General features: G+C 37.0%; 2 protein-coding genes across 2 annotated transcripts in view; one reads left to right on the top strand and one right to left on the bottom strand.

Annotated features, from left to right (window-relative positions):
- LOC129260875 (cytoplasmic dynein 2 heavy chain 1) overlaps window positions 1-14,752 on the bottom strand; it is a 76,818-nt gene extending 62,066 nt beyond the window's left edge. Inside the window, exons 1-15 of the mRNA XM_064114544.1 lie at window positions 14,680-14,752; window positions 8,944-9,214; window positions 8,362-8,508; window positions 7,891-8,053; window positions 7,023-7,286; window positions 6,289-6,521; window positions 5,507-5,678; window positions 4,871-5,021; window positions 4,274-4,421; window positions 3,555-3,730; window positions 2,772-2,967; window positions 2,058-2,318; window positions 1,371-1,469; window positions 788-927; window positions 83-311 (exon numbers count right to left, since the gene is read on the bottom strand). Coding sequence (XP_063970614.1) covers window positions 83-311; window positions 788-927; window positions 1,371-1,469; window positions 2,058-2,318; window positions 2,772-2,967; window positions 3,555-3,730; window positions 4,274-4,421; window positions 4,871-5,021; window positions 5,507-5,678; window positions 6,289-6,521; window positions 7,023-7,286; window positions 7,891-8,053; window positions 8,362-8,508; window positions 8,944-9,144 — 2,580 coding nt within the window. The 5' untranslated portion in view covers window positions 9,145-9,214; window positions 14,680-14,752. The remainder of the gene's footprint in view (window positions 1-82; window positions 312-787; window positions 928-1,370; window positions 1,470-2,057; window positions 2,319-2,771; window positions 2,968-3,554; window positions 3,731-4,273; window positions 4,422-4,870; window positions 5,022-5,506; window positions 5,679-6,288; window positions 6,522-7,022; window positions 7,287-7,890; window positions 8,054-8,361; window positions 8,509-8,943; window positions 9,215-14,679) is intronic.
- Window positions 14,753-14,848: 96 nt separating this feature from the next.
- The window catches only part of LOC129260877 (sister chromatid cohesion protein PDS5 homolog A-like), a 62,274-nt gene continuing 56,843 nt past the window's right edge, over window positions 14,849-20,279 (top strand). The window contains exon 1 of the mRNA XM_054898869.2: window positions 14,849-14,946. The gene's annotated coding sequence lies outside the window, so the exon portion shown is untranslated. The remainder of the gene's footprint in view (window positions 14,947-20,279) is intronic.

Raw genomic sequence — 20,279 nt, 5'->3', positions numbered from 1 at the left:
ATTTCCATGGTAATCTTATAAAGTGCAATTTGTCAGCACAGTTCATTTCACATTCAATTCAAAGTTACCTAAGAGCTCTCACCTTGAATATGTCTTTGGCCTTGTCCAGCTTGCTGAAGAGGACCTCAGCCATCTTGTAGACGTTGAGGAACCCTGAAGCATTCCTTTCAATGATAGCAGGATAGATGAGAGGCTCACCAGTGTCACCAATGCCTCTGAAGTGATACGGGAGACTGATGAACTTCTTCATCTCACGGTAGTACTTGGCACGGATCTCCTCAATGGGTGGTCGGAACTGGAGAGTCTGTTGTCTGTAGGTTGTAAAGATACCGATATGGGTTGAGTAGAACTCATGGTATCACTTTAATGGAGTAATCTTGTACAAATTTTTTAAGCATATCATTTCTTAAGGATCTGAATTCATGAATTTGTCTGAAAATTGTCATCCATAAAGATGGGTGTTATGAGAAACTTCAGATTCTAAGAACTCATTGAAAAGAAAGATACATGTATGACCAGAATGAATTTAAGACAGGTCTACGTTTTCAATGAGTCTTCAATGCAATGGCAACCAGATACATCATCTTTGATATCTAAACTACAGATTTCATTAACTAAGAATTTCATCATCATGAAATATTAACATCAACATCATCACAAGCTTCATCTTATTTATCAACATCACCCTCCTCCTCCTTAATATGAGCATCATCACCATCATCATCAATGACATCACTACCATTATTGTCATCATCCTCATCATCATAGTTTTTATTACACATCTTACCTGTAAGTGAGCTCCACTTTAATCTCTGGTAGGTTCTCATTGAGTGCTTCTAATCCCATTTGATACTGATGCTCTAGGGCCTTGTATAACTGTCTATCCCAGTGCATCTTCCAGGACTTCATATCTTGAGCTTTGTAACCCTATAAAATGATATAGATGATGAAACAGGAAGTCAAATGAACAAAGACAAATTCCCATTCTACGAAGTTAATTTGAGAATATAGCCTCTGCATCAAGTTCCTTTTCCTACAGCCAATATCCTGCACCAAAAGATCTTGGTAAGGAGTACAGCCTATGGTAAAAATGGAGCAATTTAATCTCAAATAGGCGGTAAAATATTAATCAATCCCTACAGAGCCCAGGTTTTTCTCTCTTTAGTGGTATTTTTGCACTGATTTTACTGAACTACATTATGATCTGGCTTCAATAATAAATTGCTGAGCAATCAACTGCAAAAAAGGCAATGGCTAATGATGAACATCACTGAATGCAAACATTAATCAACATACCATCTAAAAACCAATCAGAATTGTTGTTTAAATTTCACCATTGAACTCAAATCTCTGTGTTATTGAGTTTTTACCTGTGACTCTAGAGAAGCCATAATGCCTCGGATATCTTGAAGTCCTTCCTTCCAGCGAGGCTGCTGACGAAGTAGATCGATGGACATCAGGGAAACCACCTAGAAAAGTAAATGAAATGAAAATTAAATGAGAACTAAGAATAGAATGATCTAGTACACAAATGTTTTAAAGGCAACTTATCTTAATATTTAAGGTTGTTTACTATTCAAAACAATATAGTCCTCCCAATAAGCCATGAATTAGAATTTCTAAATTTTTTGTTGTGTAATTGCCAATTCATATCTTCTTTGCATTTCTCTTTTTAATCCGACTTTCACATGCAGTAAAGTGAAAATTTTTCAATCTATTGATTATATGTACATAAAGACTTCGATAAGAAGTACACCGATTTCCACAATAACAAAACTGATTTTTTTTCTTCTTCAGTTTCACGTTTTCATGTTGCATGCCATCCAAGGTCAGTCTAAATACAATTTCCAAGCTACAATATTGTTCTTGACAAAAATGAAAAGGTCATTTGACAGAAAATATTGAATAAATTATATTTGAATGATTCTCCAGATGAAAGTCATGAATCTATCTAATTCCATCTGACTTATTTCATCCTAAAATTTTTTTTTTGAAAAATTCCCTTATTTTCCAGAAATACAACCTACAGATCCAGGATCATTGCTAACAATACATACCTTATCAGAGACAGTATGGTGCCACTTTCTGAGTCTCCTGTTCTCAGTGGTAAGCTTCTCAGCAGCAGCCTGGAGCTTGGTGATATATTCCTCTAGCTCCTTGGGGTTCTCCCAGGTGATCTGTACCTTGCCTTGACCCGAGTCCTTTGACCCTGTCCTAGGGTTCTTGATGATACGCTCAAAGGCTAGGGCAGACTGAAGCATCATGTTCCGTTGGCTGGGGATCATCTGCTCCGCGATGCTGTTGTGGAAGTGAGCAACCTGGTCAAAGAAAACGAGATTGTCTTAGTCTGTTCATATCTTCTGAACCATGACAAAGGGTGTTTTACAAACATTGGCAACCAGCAAATGCGTGCTTATACCAATCAATACTAAAAACACAAGTATCAAGCTTTTACTTTCTGATTTACTAATTCATAAAAACTTATAATATTTTCCAAATTTTAAAGAGAAACTTTGCACATATTATTTCATATACATGCATATTCATTTGTAATTTATTTTTTTACAAGAATTACTCTTATTATTATTATCACAATCATTGTTCTACCAGGATTCATACTTTCTTTAAGAATCTATCTGACCCAAGCATTTCCTTTAACGAGGGAGAAAATTGAATATACCTTCCTTAGAAGAGTCAAATCCACTTTGCTCATTGATTGATATGAAAGAATGTAACATTTAGAGATTTCATGAACCCACATCAAACCATACCTGTTTGAGAATAACACCATGTTTGTAGAACTTCTGAGCAATAGCAGCTGTGTGTTGAATTTTGGCTGCTACAGGATAACCTAAGGCCTGTAACTGTCTCACTTCTCTCATGAGTGTGACTAGTCGTTCACTGTACGAGACGATCAGCTCATTGTTCTTTGTCTCAAATTCCATGAGCCTTCCAGTCATCTGCAGGCTGGTGAATGAAGAAAAGTTTACAGGGGTAGTGCAATGTGAGAGCTTGCTTATTTAAGCTGTTGCAGGAAGATGGGTTTAACTTAAGAAATTGTTGACTTTTGATAATGCAATCAAAACTGCATGAACTAAAAGTTAAAATCGAATTGAGTATTGATTGTAATGGTTTAATCAGTTTCCATTTCAATACAGATATATATCACACTTATCATCATGAGTCGAAGTTGAAATTATCATCACTGATCACCTTTTCTGTGGTTATTAAATTTAAACTTTTCATTATCATAAGCATTACTTTCAATGACTAAGTATACATTTCTACTGTTATTATAAAAATGGTTTTAATTATATTTTTGCTACCAATACCATCAATCTTTCATCACTACAACCATCACCACCACCATCACCATCAAAACAACACCACCATCACTATGATAAGACAAAATTACCACCACCATCAACACTTCCAACATCACCACTAGCACTATCATTACCACTGCTAAAACAGTCACATTCACTACCACCACTACCATCACCACCACATAAACAACAAGCAAGAGCACCTGCATCTCACCCTACACCCCTTACCTCAGAGGTTTATTGGGGTCACTGATGGCAGCTTGCATCTCACTAGACCAAGAATCAAACTGGTCCTGTCTCCAGTTCCTCAGCTCATCCAACAGATCACCAGCATCTCGTCTGAAGCGCCCAAACCCAGACAGATCATTCAACAGATTGTCTGCTACTTGGGAGGTCTGCTCCACCTACAACAGCAACATCCAACAATCAAATCAACTTATTTGGTAAATAGCACATGATATCAACAAAGTATTTATATGCTTGGAAGGCTGCTCTGCCTATTCAGCTACATAGAATTCAATTGAATGAAATTAATGAAGAAATATGATTTTTACATCCAAGGCCTGTTAAATTTGAAAACTGGTAACAAATATTAAAGATTCAAATCATGTTGCTAAATTTAATACATCTCTAATATCATTTCAACATAGATTATAATTAGGTTCTACAGTAGTATCAGTCTACTTGTACAATCTAATAAAACATATCAATAGCAAGATGCAGGTTCCTGTTTTAAGCTACTGAAATTGTGCCATTTGATTGGTCAAGAGCAATTCATCATTGAATCTGTGTTATTGATAGGTTTCATGGAACATGGCCCATTCACTGGTACATGAGCAGATTTGACATTAGACAAAGATCTTGAGATAAGGTTGCTTGCACTTTGCAATGTTGAAAGTTTCATATTAGTTATTTGATACATTATTTGTTTCTTATTCGTTTGTTACCTTGGCTTCTAATTGCCTGACCCAGACGATATTGTTGACCACCTCTGGGAGGTTCTTTCCTGTTGGAGGACTGCTCTCACTGGTCCTAACATTGAAGTCATCTCGGATGGTCTTGAGATAGACCTGGAGTTGACCCAGAAGCGTCTCTCTGCAAGGTCAAAGGTGAAGGCCATGCTTATCATTTGGATTAAAGGATGAAACATTTTGCACACTTTTATTTTGAGTATCAATATATTAACTAGGATGAAGATTTTTAAAGTAATGTTCAGATGTTTCACCATTGCAATCACACATAAAGAGCTTTCAAGTAGAAATAAGAACAGCTTGCAAACAATTGAATGATTAGTTCAGCTATGCTATAAATAGTTGTCATTTCTGCAGTGTTGTACTCCTTGAGGTTGGCCTTGGTCTCAAGGACAATTATATGATCTTGGCCTTAGACATCTATATGTTGTCCTGGCCTTAGCCTTGGCCTCAGAGATTTGAAGTCATTGGCCTTGGTCACTTGTCTTTGAACAGTCTGGCATCGGTATTGGCCTTGGCTTTCTGAACTTGCGCATGACACTGCAAGTCTGACTAATCAGCAATCGCTCTCACCTTTCAGACACCACTTCCTTGCGGACACTCTCTCTGCTGACAAGTTCCTTATACTTCTGGAATTCCCTGAGGAGCTGGTTGGGATTACCCTCAACATTTCTAAATTGAGACCTGAGCTTGACAGCGATCCTCCTCTCAGCTGGATTGATTGCTACAGAAGTAATCAATAACAAAGTGAAATTAAGCAAAAATAAATATTCATCTCATCCTGCTTCAAAATACGTGAACAGCAAGCTCCAAGTATCCTTGCGATAATGAATCTTAAGTGTTGTGGTCCAGTAGTAATGTCTTTGGACTATGAAGTAAAAGTTTGAAAGGAGATGGGAATCCTTGTCTTGGCCAAGACAATAATATGTTTTTGCCATGCTTCCCACAGGTGACAAGCACAAGTACCTAGCAATTGGTCCTTAAAGTGCTCCAGCGCATTAATAATAACATTGAATATTTATAATATGTCTCTCAAAGATGACATGCTTGGCAGTTATGTTGAAACCAGGAAAGAGTAACAATAGAGCACCAAAAGTGTCAAGTTCAAAAGAAATGAGTAAGATTAAATAAAAGAAACAACAATTATCATTATAATATCCTTTTAAGGATAACATCCTAAGGATAATATCCTTTTTAAGGATATCATACCTCTTTCATATTGGGAGACAGCAGCCCTCCAATGCGGTTCTGTATAGGGGTTGTATTGCAGTGGGTTCAGCCCGGAGAAAGCTGAAAAGACATCCTTTATTCGCACTTCTTCTTGTTCTCCTTTAGATAGCAGGCGAACTACCTGTTCATGTATTGTCCTCAATGTTGAAATCTACAGGGATGACATTTTTGGCATATTGTTTTTACAATGATAATTCATAGCTTATCATATAGCACTTATCAGAAGATTTAAATCAAATCAGGTGTTTTCTTATGTTGATGGAATGAAATGAGATAAAAAATAAAATGATATCTAGTGATTCTAAAGTATATCACTTGTATCTCTTTTGTAAAATATGAATCAAAACATCAGAGAGGTGTAACATTGATTCCTATTTAATTCTATCTGATAATAGTCCATGAATCCATGAATTGACAATAATATCTCAATTCAATAAATTATACCATTGAGTTGAAAGTTCAAAGGTTTTTGAGGATTTACAGTTGAGAATAGAGAATATTTGAGATGCTAATGACATACAGGAACTTTTCAAACAGATCTTGTCTGACATGGTCTTACTCCTTTCCCATGATTAGATCTTCAAACAGCTAGTAGATTGTCTTCCTTTTACTTACATGAATACAGGCAGGTTTATACCATTGCAACACATAATAAACAACATTGACTGATTAGAGAAGATAACACAAATGCAATACTTTTGAAATTCTCTGTTTTATCTCAGTCATATACAAGTACAGTCTAAATTATGTTAAAAACTAACTTCTTGAAGTCTCTTAGAGAGTTGGGAGAGACCCTCGGGGGTAAACTTGGTCCCATTCCAGGGGTGCACTGGATCCCTCTTCCAGAACTGTTCAGTGAGTTTCTCACAGCTAGAGATCCACTTGTCACAGATGGAGATACCACTCAGCAAGGCCTGCTTGACCTTATGGAAGGGGTCAAGCCAAAGGTCAAAGGCTCCAAGCTTGCGTTGGATGAAGCGACCAAATGCACTTCCTGACACGAATGATTGCAAGTGAATATGTTATGATTGTTGATTCAAATATAAATACCATCAATAGTAAACATGATGTTACTGTTTGTATGAATTTGAAGTACAGAGTATTAATCCATACTCTATATCTGAACTTTAAAACAATTTTGAATAACAGACTTTGTATTGATCTGGAAAGAGCTGAAAGAGGAAGAAAAGCATACTTTTCAATTCAACATTATATTACAGGAATACCTTGTAATTATTTATTAATACATCCAGATAGTACAAGAGTGAAATTAATAGAACTACAATCCTTCCCTACTATAAATTACATTAGAATTACTCTCAAATTAACTCTTTACAAGGGATATGAATCTATGTATTTAGGCAATCATTTCTTAATAATAGGAGTCAAATAATAAGAATTGCATTCCTTAAAAAATGAATAATAATATCAAAATTTTTTCTATCAACTATAAACAAGCGACAAACAATGCTTATGTATATTGTACTTCACTGACCTATGACCTCTAACAAGTGGGCCATCCTCTTCTCAGGATAAGGGTCGAATTCGCCCTGCTTCCATACATCATCCACTGCATCCTGGGTAGTCTCCACCAGCTCCTGGCCCTCCTCCAGGGACAAGGTGTCCAGGACATCAAACTCCCTAGAGACGGTCTCAAAGAAGGAGAGGAAGTGTTCTGCTCGTTCCTTGGCATCCTGGTTGCGACCAGACATGGCCACTTCTGACCAGTGCTGGAACTCATCCGATGGGGTCAAGATACCTAGTAGGGCCAAATAGGACATGGTGTAAATCAAATGGTAGAAATGTTTTCAAAGAAATAATCATTATTGTCTTCTTAGAGGTACTGTGGCTAAGTGGCTTAGTCTCCGTACTTTGAACAACAAGGTCCGGGTTCAAATCCCACCGCAGCATTTGTGTCCTTTGGCAAGGCGTTTCTCTACATTTGCCACTCTCCACCCAGGTGTAGTAAATGGGTTACTGGTAGGAAGGAATTCCTTGAATGCTTGAGCGTCCGATCCGTGAAGCTAGGCTAAAGCCGGGTAATAGTATGCAGCGCTTAGAAACATTTGTATCAAGCACTATAGAAATGTTGCATATCATTATTAAAATCAATAAGTAGTCAATGAAATTTCACCTTAAAAAGAAACTTATACTTATTTTCCCTATCTAATTAAAACATTAATATTTAAATGCATTTATTGGCAGAGTATTTCGGTGAAAACACTTAATTGCAAGTTAATCATGTAACCTTCTTGATTGACTAATCACCCCAATAATGAAATTATTATCCAAATGTTGTGATATTTAAAACATATTCAGTCTTGATAGACATGGATATTCATGAAAAGGCCATAGCGACTAACCAGCAAAGTCCTCGTCCCCTCGTTTGACTGGTCCGCCCTGTGATGGGTCCTGTTTCCGTACCAGGCTCTTGAGACCAGCCCTGAGCTCACTTAGTAGACTCTGTAGCTTTGGGTTAAAGGAACGGTTGTACTTCTCATCCTCAATAAGCAATGGTGCAAACACCTAGGAAGGAAATATGGTTGATGATTAAAAGGAATTGACATGTAATCTTCATATAAAATATGACAACCTTTGTAAAACAGCTAAGAAAGAAAATGTGGACACAGGCCTTTTGAAGAAAAATTTAAAGTACACTTGCCTAAGACATGTAGCAATATAAGCAAATAAAAATGTTTTTTATTGAATATTGATAGTGTACATGACAAAAATGTTAAATTTGGAGCCTTATATATATATAAAAAATGTTTGCCTTTTGCCAGTGAATCTGTTACTTTGATGGTTTTGATTGAAGTTTCCATAAATTCACTAACCTTGTCTACTGCATGAAATAGTGCCCCAACAGGAGAGTCCATCATGGAGACGGTCAAGATGCTTGACTGGACATTATCAGCTGAGATCACATCCGGACGCAACTTGAAAAAAGCAATCACCTTCTCTCCGCTGTCACTTGGATCAACCTGGGGTATGATAGAAATGAAATGTCAGTGGTCAACTAATATTCGGGGTGGGGTGGGGATATTTGACAGCTTGAATAATTTTGTGCAAGCTACACACCAATCAAATCCTAAAATATTTAAATTCAACTATCTTAGCATTGATTTAACCAATCGGTGACTACACCCTGCCAAGAAAATGATTCAAAAATACTTCAAAATGACAGTTGGTGTCATAAAAAATGATATTTCCCACTATTACAAGCATTGTAAAATTTGTGGTGGTGGGGTCCAGTCTTTCTTAATTAGAGAAAAATTAGTAGTCATCTGGACTGATGTTCATTTCAAAACTACCTACCACAGGACCCAATAGTAAATACTCCCAACGATACTAAATATACCTCTATCACATTCCTGTTTTATATTTTACGAACTACATAAATGTTTTGCTTCAATCACCTTATTTGACAAATAGACTTTCTTGTTCCCTCCAGAGCTGTTGAGCTTTGCTGAGAGGACTGAGCAGTTGCCATCATCCAGAAAGTTATTCAGCTCCCTGGCTGAGTAGAGGCTAGTAATGGCATCATCTTTGGTTGGGAGACCCAGCTGTGATCCACAAGATGACAGCAGATATTCCTTACGGGCATCCTCAGCCGGCATTATGAACCTTTCGACTTGGTTTGCAGCTTACAGATTCACTTCAAATTCAGCATTTTTGTGATTCTTAAATCTGTTGAAGTGTAAAAGGAAAAGGATTTTTTAAATTTATATGTGAAGTAAGAACCATAAAGTGTAATGCTGAAGAAAATAAGATGAAAGTCAGAAGTAAATTGTTTTCTCTATTTACCAATTATTCTTTAAACATCATATATTCAAATTTACAATTTACATGTAGATGTTTTTAATTCTAAACTTGGCCATTCAGGAAAAACCAAAATCTGATTATCAGTATTGAGAATTGTCTAAGGGAGCATTGTAACAAACTATTGATATAAAAAAACTTTTTTCTGGAAAACATTTTTTGTTCCAACCCTGATTGCAAAGGAAAACAAACCAAAATGAGTTTCTATTCTCAATGTAAAATCCCTGTTAACTCAGGACTTTCATGTGGTAAGTAATAGTGCCTGAGTATATACTGTAAAAATGTGTTTGGTGTATGTTATGGTGATTGATTGTGCTGGCTTGTAAGTTTCACATATTAAATCACAGAACATGTTGAATTTAGGGTGTGTTACTCTTAAAAAGTGCGAACTTTTCTTTTCAGTTAACTTTTAATCCAGAATGGCAATCGGGAATGCAAATTAATTGCGCACGGGTCGTGCGCAATTCGCGTTCGCCATTTTGGATTCGGCTGTGAATTAATGTGTGGGGTACTGCGAACTGGCTTCAAATCACCGATTTTGAGATGTTTACAAGTAGGGCAAGGAGTGGGTCTTTATCCGATAGTAAGTTTAGTCACTGTAGAGTAAACTGTTTTGGTCATGAAATGTTGCCTTTGTTACCATAATGTGCCACAGTTTGTCACTGGTTTTTGAGAGCGGGTATTTGTCCCCTGAGGGTTTGGATAGGTGGAGCGGAGGGTAGCGGTAGTGAAGTGTAGTGGAGCCTATATGAACCATCACCTGAGGTAGGTCTAGCCAGTACTAACGTTAGTAGGCCCTAGGGCAAGGCTAGGCTACACAAATTTATGAATTGTTTTCGAAACTAAGTTAAGAAGTTTCGATGTGTGGCCGTACTATTATGGTCACCCCATCGTACTAGCAGTGATAGGCAGGACAATGGAAAAAACAAAACAGCATTAGTCTAGCTTAATATATTTTTTATTAGCATTATCATCACAGACATTGCTCAAAACTTACGTCAAAATTTCCTAAATAGTGAAAAATAATTAAGGCTTAATACTCCATAAAATGTGCCTGGAAATGCATGTAGCATATTGGCCCATCCCCATAGGCTATAATATAATACTGTGTGGGCTAGTGGCTAAAAATATGCATTTTAAAGTCTTTTTGCTGACCTAGACTGTTTGAGCTTGCCGTGGAAACATGTCACACACTCAAGGGTTCATTACATGCCGCCGTGCACGGGAAAATCAAGGCACGACGCATGCAACTCCCTCTAGCTATGAGCTGATCCTTCCACTTCTTTGGAGATTCCTGGAGTCCAGATAAAACACTTCCATGTGATTGCACGGAATAAATAATTTCTACGAAATCTAATCAAATTGTTCATTTCACTTACCGATCGATATGAAGTCCATCTGGTGACTTACTTTAGCACTCTGTTTCTCATCTTTTCTTGCTCTTGACGTCGCTGCCTGTTGATGCCACGCCGACATCAATTTTTGGCCTACAGAGGGCGCGCGATTTATATTCATATCAAAGACATGACAAGGGAAAGACTAGGCACCTTAACTGTTTACACGCAAATTGACGCAAAGCACTACGTGAAGTCTGTGAAGTGTCCAATCTTTTCATTATATAGACTTTGGTAGACCGTATTATTGACAAACGAACAAAGCTTGTACTGCTGGTTTCATTCAAGGTACGTAGATTTTTTTCTATTTATTTTTAAATTAGTTATCGTTTTAAATTATTTGCAAAAAAAAAAAATCATCGTCAATAATAATCTTAAATTATGTTTTTGAAGGTATTTCATTTATTGATGCCCATATTTAGTCAAGTAATCATAAGAATTGCACATTCAAAGAATATAGACACAGTTATGAAATTACCGAGGAGCTGAATCAAGGCTGTGAAATTTAATAGTGCCACCATCGGGCTTCCTTTTATTTCCGTAGAAGAGACATGCAAAGTCACTTTCCATGCTGAGGTAAGCAAATTTGCTCTTTTTTGTATGAATTTTATTTTTGAATAAAAAAAACCAAGTGGAATGCCTCTGGCTGTCTCGCCTGCATTACAGGGTTCAGTATAGCAGCAGTGCTGACTTTGAAAACAGCTATTGAATAATTATTCACAAAAGAAAACACTCATATGATAATAAAATACTATGTCCATTGACCCAACATGACCTTTGACTATGATCATGTGACCTACATGTAAGACATGTGCAAAACAAGTGGAACGCCTCTGGCAGTCTCCCCTGCATAAATTACGCAATTTGATATAGCAGCAGTGCTTCCTTTGAAAACAGCTAATGAATAATTATTCACAGAAGAAAACACTAATATGATAATAAAATATTATGTCCATTGACCCAAAATTACCTTTGACCATGCATGATCATGTGACCTAAGGCATGTGCAAAACAATAATTCATACTTGATTACCCTTATGTCGATGTTTCATGAGCTAGATCAATAAATAGACTTCCTAAGTTATGATGCCAATTCAACACATACTCCCAACACGGCCAGAGTTCATTGACCTTTAAATGACCTTTGATCTTGGCCATGTTCCTGAAATGCACACAGGGTATTCAGGGATACATTGCTGCTCTTATGTCCAAGTTTCATGAACTAGATCCATAGACTTTTAAAGTTATGACAATTCCACAAATTCCCCCAACATTACCAAAGTTTGTGGACCCTAAATGACCTTTGACCTTGGTCATGTGACCTGAAACTAGCACAGGATGTTCAAGGATACTTGATTGCTCTTATATCCAAGTTTCATGAACTACATCCATAAAATTTCAAAGCTATGATGACAACTCCTCAAATACCCCCAATATGGCCAAAGTTTGTTGAACCTAAGTGGCCTTTGACCTTCATCATGTGAACTGAAACTCAGGCAGGATCTTCAGTGATACACTATTACCCTTATGTCTAAGTTTTATGAACTAGGTCCATATACTTTCGAAGTTATGACAACATTTCAAAAACTTAACCTTGGTTACGTTTTTTATATTGATTCCCCCAACATGGTCTAAGTTCATTGACCCTAAATGACCTTTGACCTTGGTCATGTGACCTGAAACTCAGGCAGGATGTTCAGTAATACTTGATTACCCTTATCTCCAAGTTTCATGAACTAGGTCCATATACTTACTAAGTTATGATGACATTTCATAAACTTAAAGGAAAAGTCCACCCCAACAAAAAGTTAATTTGAATAAAAAGAGAAAAATCCAACAAGCATAACACTGAAAATTTCATCAAAATTGGATGTAAAATAAGAAAGTTATGACATTTTAAAGTTTTGCTTAATTTCACAAAACAGTTATATGCACATCCTGGTTGGTATGCAAATGAGGAGACTGATTTTATTATATGAAATATAAGTGAAATATTCTAATTTTCTCCTCATTGCCAAGTGATACAACGATTAATTCCTCCCTGAACATGTGGATTAAGCATTGTTTAATACTATATGGTTTAGTCAAGTTGGTCCTTATTGTCAAATCTATAAAAAATGAAATATTGTATAATTCAAACAATAAAAAACAAATGAAATAGTGAGTGATGGACGTCATCGACTGACTCACCTAGTTGTGCGTATCACTGTTTAGTGAAAAATAAGCGAAATTTTAAAATGTCATAACTTTCTTATTTTACATCCGATTTTGATGAAATTTTCAGCACTATGCTAGTTTGATTTTCTCCATTTATTCAAGTCAGCATTTTCATGGGGTGGACTTGACCTTAAACCTTGGTTAAGATTTCAATGTTGACGCCGCCGCCGGAAAAGCGGCGCCTATAGCCTCGCTCTGCTATGCAGGCGAGACAAAAATCATTCATACTTACTACATGTACAGATCCATAAACTTTCCAAGTTATGATGACAATTCCACAAATACCCCCAACACGGTAAGAGTTCATTGAACCTAAGTGACCTTTGACCTTGGTCATGTGACCTAAAACTCAGGCAGGATCTTCAGTGATACACTATCACCCTTATGTTCAAGTTTCATGAACTAGGTCTAAATACTTTCTAAGTTATGATGACATTTCAAAAACTTAACCTTGGTTAAGATTTCGATATTGATTCCCCCAACACATCTAAGTTCATTGACCCTCAATGACCTTTGACCTTGGTCATGTGAACTGAAACTCAAGCAGGTGCATTTCAGGCCAACACAGAATAATCATGATTTTGGTCCAGTTTTTTTCATATATTTTGCATTGTTAACCCCCTAATGCGGCTGCACGATAGCAAGCCGTGTCTGTGTATGAGGAGAAAAAAAAAATGTAGTTAAAAAAACTCGGCGCTAATGCAGTTTCGCACCGGCCGATTACCAGCATAGTAGCATACCTCATCACCAATACTTGTTCCCAAATGTCATGACAAGTCTCTCAGTCACATTTCGAGGTCAATATACCCACCTTTTTTCCAAATATCGCGATCGGGAACGGCTGTATTTCAGCTTTGGTCTCGATGTCGTTGTTCGAATCACTTCCCGGATCGCTTGGATTCGCCGTAATGTTGATATGGACTGAAGTTAGCAACCAAATCATGCGAACATGTGGCGAACAATCTGCCAGCAGGCTGCAGGCGAATCTTTTGGTCGCATAACTTCAGTCCATATCAACATTACGGCGCACGGCGAATCCAAGCGATCCCCCGGAGCGATCCGCAAAGTGGTGTCTGAGGATTCGAACGACATCGATATCAAAGCTAAAAATGAAATACAGCCGTTCCCGATATTTGGAAAAGAGGTGGGTATATTGACCTCGAAATGTGACTGAGAGACTTGTCATGACATTTGGGAACAAGTATTGCCCGACTATTGGTGATGAGGTAGGCCCTATGAGTATGAGTGCGTATGAGTATGGCTATGCTGGTATTATTAATTAATCGGCCAGTGGCAGTGGCAGTGCGAAACTGCATTAGCGCCATAAGGCATAACTCCTCGAAACAGACGGCTGCCAGCTGTCTAATTAATCTAGTGCCATTGCCTACCCTAGCACTCAGTGACCACTCCATAGCATTAATGAGGAAAATGTATTCACTGACCTCCATAAGTTTTAATCCAACCCCATCCTCACAATTTATTTACTCGCAACAAACCATGAATGTACAGTCCCACACGTACATTTTCGTGTCATTTTATCAAAAGCGGTTGCCAGGGATCAGCGTTCCGTATCTATGTGCGATATTTGCTATTCTGCATAATTCCATCAGCTTTTCAAATACAATAAAATATATCTTAAAAACTTATTTGATATTTATAGTTCGATAAGTACGTCCTAAGCTCATAAACATGGAAAATATTAATGAAATTATGCGCCCTTACCTGATCGCAAATACATCAATCACGCAATGAAATACAGGAATGTCTTCTGCAATTGCACTGTGACATATCCAAGGTTTCTATTGGCCAAATCTTTGAGGCGCTTCACCTTGACCAATCACCGGTGCTCTTACTGTAAGGCAAATTCGCCGGAAAGACGCATGCGCAGGCCGTGCGGGAATGGCGAGCTACACCGGGCGAACATGGGCGAAGATCTTCCACGGAAATTCATTAGGATTTTAGCTTTGTCAATAAATCCAATTACGCTTTGTAAGTATAGTCATTTGCTGCTTGAATTCGAAAGTAATACAATTCAATTTTTGGTAGTTTAAGCCAATGGATTGTGATTATACGTCTATTATAAAACGTAAACATCGTCGTGACTGACGACGACGGTGTTCGTCACACAGCCAGCCTGCGCCTCGGCTCAATTCCCCGACTGACTGACAAGTGTGGGTGACGGGCAGCGCAGGGAGCGAGTGCAGTGTGTGTAGTGTGTGTGTGAACGTTTGTGATGCCGTAGCGTAGGCGAGGCACCGGCACTTTTCCTCCCCGGCCGGCCCAGGGGCCTGTTGCATGACGAGATGAGCGATACGTAGGAACGTCCTAGGACCATTCTTCCGAGATAGGAAGATTGGCGACAAATCAGCGCTTTCCGTTTCACGAAGGCAAATTTGTCTTTCAAGTCCGCGACATCGTTTGATATCGATAGTATCGGAAAAATATTTAGTCTTCATCGTCACCTGAACCTTTTATTTCGGAATGACGAATTTTCATAAAATCATATATTTCAATAAAAGGGGATCAAATTAAATTTTATGTATTACTGATTGAAGAATTGATGTATGGAGCTTACTTTATGAGGTAAAAAAAGAAAAAAAATCAAGATTCACAAACATAACTGGATAAAATCGAAATTTTCAGTATTTCCCTTATTTCGAACACGGTGTCCTTTTAGAGACACCTTTCATTGATATTTCAACGAAAGAGACCCTTGTCCGACATAAAATTTATTTAACTAAGTAATTTCGACATTTGATTAATTCAATATTCTGTATTTTTATAGAATACATGATGATTTTGCAAATTATGCGTTAATATGTTATCTGTTGAGGAAAAAATAGGGTTTGAATGGAGTAAACAAAATCAACAGTGTCTGATTGCATGAGACTAAAAAGGAAAATATGAGAGGCTGCCTGTGAAAAATCTAATTTATTAATTTTATTTGTCAGATATAACGCAAGAAATACAAATGTGAGTCCTGGTTTAGAGTATAAATTAACATACCTCAGTTGCATGATGAATAACCGAAGACAAGGAAAATATGAAAATTGCTGCAAACATGTCCAAGTGGATAAAGTAGTGCTTTCCAATGATAATTAAAACATAGAAAAAGGTGTGCAATCCGAATGGAAAAATACTAATTACAGAAATAATGCTAAAAATTACAATGATCATAAAGGTCATCTTTAAAGTTGATCACTGGAAGCTAATATAAGAATATAAGGTGTAAGAATATAAAAAATATATATGTTCAACATTTCAAAGTTGAGGAGTAGAGACTACATTATTGCTTAACCATTACATAGGGGCCGAAAGGGGCATACCCTACGATTTAAAATGCGCCTCTTCGTATGGACTTTCCATAATCTTTTCTTTAATGAACTTATCTTCACTGTAATGATTGTGATGGATTCGTAAGATATAGGCCTAATCTGTATCTTAAATTCAATTAGCTATTTTGTTACTGCAGATTTTTTGTTTTGTTTCACTTTTTCACATCTCAATTAGTTAGCCCAAATCCGACAATTAATTTTCATTGATTAAAATTAATCTCAGCAAAAAATAATAATTATAATGAAAATGAAATAAAAATAAATGATTGATGTTTAACATTTCAGTTTTGTATCATGTTTTTTTTTTGCTGAACGTTATAAATAAGTTTTTTACCTTACATAATTTCTTTTAAAGAAATTTTTTTCATGTTGTTTAATTATGAGAAAGCATGAGGGGTCAGAGAGATATAGTGCCGCCCATTTCGATATTTAAAAAAAATTAATGGAAATGGTGTGGGGATAGGACGGAGGGAGAATAAAAGAAAACATATTAAAAAAATATTTGGGCCTACATTACCCCCGGAGAAGTTAAAATGACATCCGTTTTTGGTCGTCTTGCCGTGCAAAAAGACGACCTGAAATTGATGACAACTAGCCCCCATAAAAAAAAATAACTTGGCGCCACAGATAAAATGCATCAGTGTGCAACACCAAAAAATGTTTAAATGTGATATGTCAGTGTGGCTTGCCGTAAACGCATTTTCTCTCAATGCCGACGGTGGCGGGCGGTGTGCAAAGAAGATCATGCCTACGTAGGACATGTCTGGAGGTGTCTTTCCAAGGACCATTCTTCGTATCGCCCAAATCGGCTTTGTGAAACAGTTGAGCGATATCTCGTTCTTACGTAGAATGGTTCTACGAAAGACCCTTTCATGCAACAGGCCCCAGGGCGTTAGCCGACATTTGTTTGAGCTGGGCCGCCGCCGGTAGCCTGGCCCTGGGGCCTGTTGCATGAAACTTTAAGTAGGGATGCCACCCCTAAAATTGAAGTGTTGTAATTGTAATATAGTGACACCACCACATATCGACCACCTCTTTTGAAACCGACCACCTTGCGCACATTAAAAATATTGCATATTAGTTACAAACGATACGTGCGGGAGAGTAGGCGCAGTGGCCAGTGTCCATAGGAACGGTATTAAGAATCGATTTTAGGCCATAAGAAGTAAGGTATGGTAGTGGATCGTATTACCAAACACTTTTCATGAATTCAATCATATCAAATACATTATTCTCATGAAATTCACCAAACTTTCACCATAAATACACAATTACCTACAAAATATAAATATATGAAAATTTTGCCGAAATCGGTTTTCCTTTTTACAATATAAGCTTCCAATTGGACCCCTCTTCGCATATGAAATATTTTGGTCACTTGAAAAAGGTATCGTATTACCTAGACCAAAAGCTTCGGTCTCTGTTATGTTGGTTGTTCCGCTGAACTACGTTGGCTCCACTCACCAAATACATAGACCGAAGTTAAACCGTCGTCTGTACAGGGGCTCAATGGCCACCGCTAATTTTTTTGTTTTTCTCCTCGATACCGCGATATTTTCCACCAAAAGCTCATACATATGCACCTATAGCTGAAAATGTACAAGTAACGACAGTTTCTTACCCTAAATTCCCGCTTTAAAACTGGCAATCAGGGGATTAACTCTGAAAGTTGACACTTGCGACTCGGACTAGTGGGCAGCCATCTTGGTAATGAATAATTCATGAAAAAGTGGCCGACGAAAGTCAGACTCCGCCCCATGACCTTTACGTCACACATTACAGAAGGGGAAAAGAAAGGAGCAGTTAAAGAAACAAAAGAAAAAAGGGGAAATAAAAAATAAAAAGAAAAGTAAAAAAAAAAAGAGAGAAAACGAAAGAGAAAGAGATAAAGGAAAAGGGAAAAAAACATCTAGAATTTTAGTATTCATAAACCCGACGTAAAAGAGATGATCTGATTGGCCAATGGTTTTGATACGCAGTTGACCCGGTAGTTCTTCCAACGGCATATGTTTGTGTGTTATATCGACTTCGGATGAACGAGTGAACTAGGAGCTACACGACAGCCGAGGTAAGTCGCTGTTTTTTTTCCTTTTAACTTTATTTTTTCCCTCGTTTTTGGCAATTAATGCCAAGAGGGAATATTAATTCGCATATTAGTCCATTTATTTTCATATATATTTATGAAATAAAGACAAAAATCGATGAGCCCCGTCGGGGGGAATTTGCATTGTACCTCCCCTAATGGTGGCAACACGCTAGCGAGCCGTCTGTGTATGAGGAGAAATTAAAAAAATAAAAAAATGTTGAAAAACTCCTCGAAACAGACGGCTGCCAGCTGTCTACGTATTACCGAACGTGTGTTTTCTATGGAAACGTTGAGAAAACTGCAAAATCACTGTTGAGCTATTTTGACCATATTTTATTATTTTTAGAATATTAGGCCAAGTAAAAAAAGAGAGTAGTTGATCGTCCTCGCGCGCATCTATTTTGGCCGCCGCATGAAATTTTTTACTATTTACTATTTTCAAAAATTGGCTAAAAAAAAAAAAAAAAAAAAAAAAAATTGTGATGTTTCTCGTCCGCGTCAGCTTCCCCTTTTGATTGCAGCATTAATTTTCTTGATATTTACTATTTTTATGGCTGCTTAAATAATAGCAAAAAAAATTCACAATATTGGCGAGCGATTTGCTCTCATGTGCTCTGGGATCTCTCTCGCAACTTCAAAAACAATTGCAAAGTCCGATATCGCCGTAACTGCAAGAAGGAAAAAAATTATGATTTGATTTTTTATTGGAATTTTGAAGATACCATCATAAATTAGCGAGAAAATAAAGTTTGCAAACTCGGAAAAGATTAGGGATTTCTTCATTTTTAGTGCATTTTCGGGGACCCCGCTTCCTGAATCTGAACTTATCCGTCGCGTGCTTTGAAAATATGGCGCAGATAAATCAATTTTAATGACGTAATTTGTATTTCAGCGGGGTTTTTTGGTGAGTGATAGCGCCTGTACTTCGATGTGTGTTACGTGCTTGTGACTACAGTGACTCTGTTGGGTGAATGCATGTGTGCTGGGATGATGTGATTGACTGCTGGCGCGACATGTGAATTTGTGAAATGAATTGAATTTTCTGGCGAGTTTTCTAACGTCAGCAGGCAATGCATTGAATATTCAAAACTTAACTTCAAGTGGGTTATTCATTATCAAGATTGAAAATCATTAATGGGATTCCAGTAAGTGCCAATTCTGTTCAAATTTGATAAACTTCATTCTTCCTTGAGCTATATTCAATTTGATGGACAATTGTAAAAATTAGTTAGTAAATAGATCTAACACTAACAAAACAGTTACAAATATTGAAATAATAAACATTATGTGAACAATTAACAATTAATTCAATAATCATTTAACATTTGATATCAATTGAAAAAATGAATAAAAATTGAACAGTATTAAACATTGTGTAAACGAATATACAAGCAGCTGGAAACTGCGATGCGAAACCATGCCCAGAGCTAAAAAAGAGATTGGCTCTGGAAAACTGAACATGGCTCCATGGTAATAAAAATGACCCCCCAATGCATTTTTTACTTTTACATATATATTAAAGGAGAATGAAACCCTTGAAACCAGCTGAATCCATATCAAAGAGAAAAATCAAAGAAACATATTGTTGAAAGTTTGAGGAAGATTGAATGAATAATAAGAAAGTTATGAGCATTTGAAAATTGAGATCACTAATGCCATGTAGATCCTCCCATTGGCAATGCAACCAAGATCTGTGATGTCACACACGTACAACTCCCTCATTACTTTAGTACTTATTTCACTTATATTCTCACTTTTATAGAGTCTATCACAAGGTGAGGTGTTCTCTTTATGAGAGGACAAGTACAGATGTTTCACAACATTATATCAATGATGAATCGTTTGTCATATGATTAGAATGAGCAAAAAGAGATGTTTTGGGGTACATTTTCAGTGTCCAA

Source organism: Lytechinus pictus, unplaced genomic scaffold (assembly GCF_037042905.1).
Source record: "Lytechinus pictus isolate F3 Inbred unplaced genomic scaffold, Lp3.0 scaffold_19, whole genome shotgun sequence".
NCBI classification, from domain to species: domain Eukaryota; kingdom Metazoa; phylum Echinodermata; class Echinoidea; order Temnopleuroida; family Toxopneustidae; genus Lytechinus; species Lytechinus pictus.
Note: the sequence above shows the minus strand (reverse complement) of the source record. Positions and strands in the feature narration are given on the sequence as shown.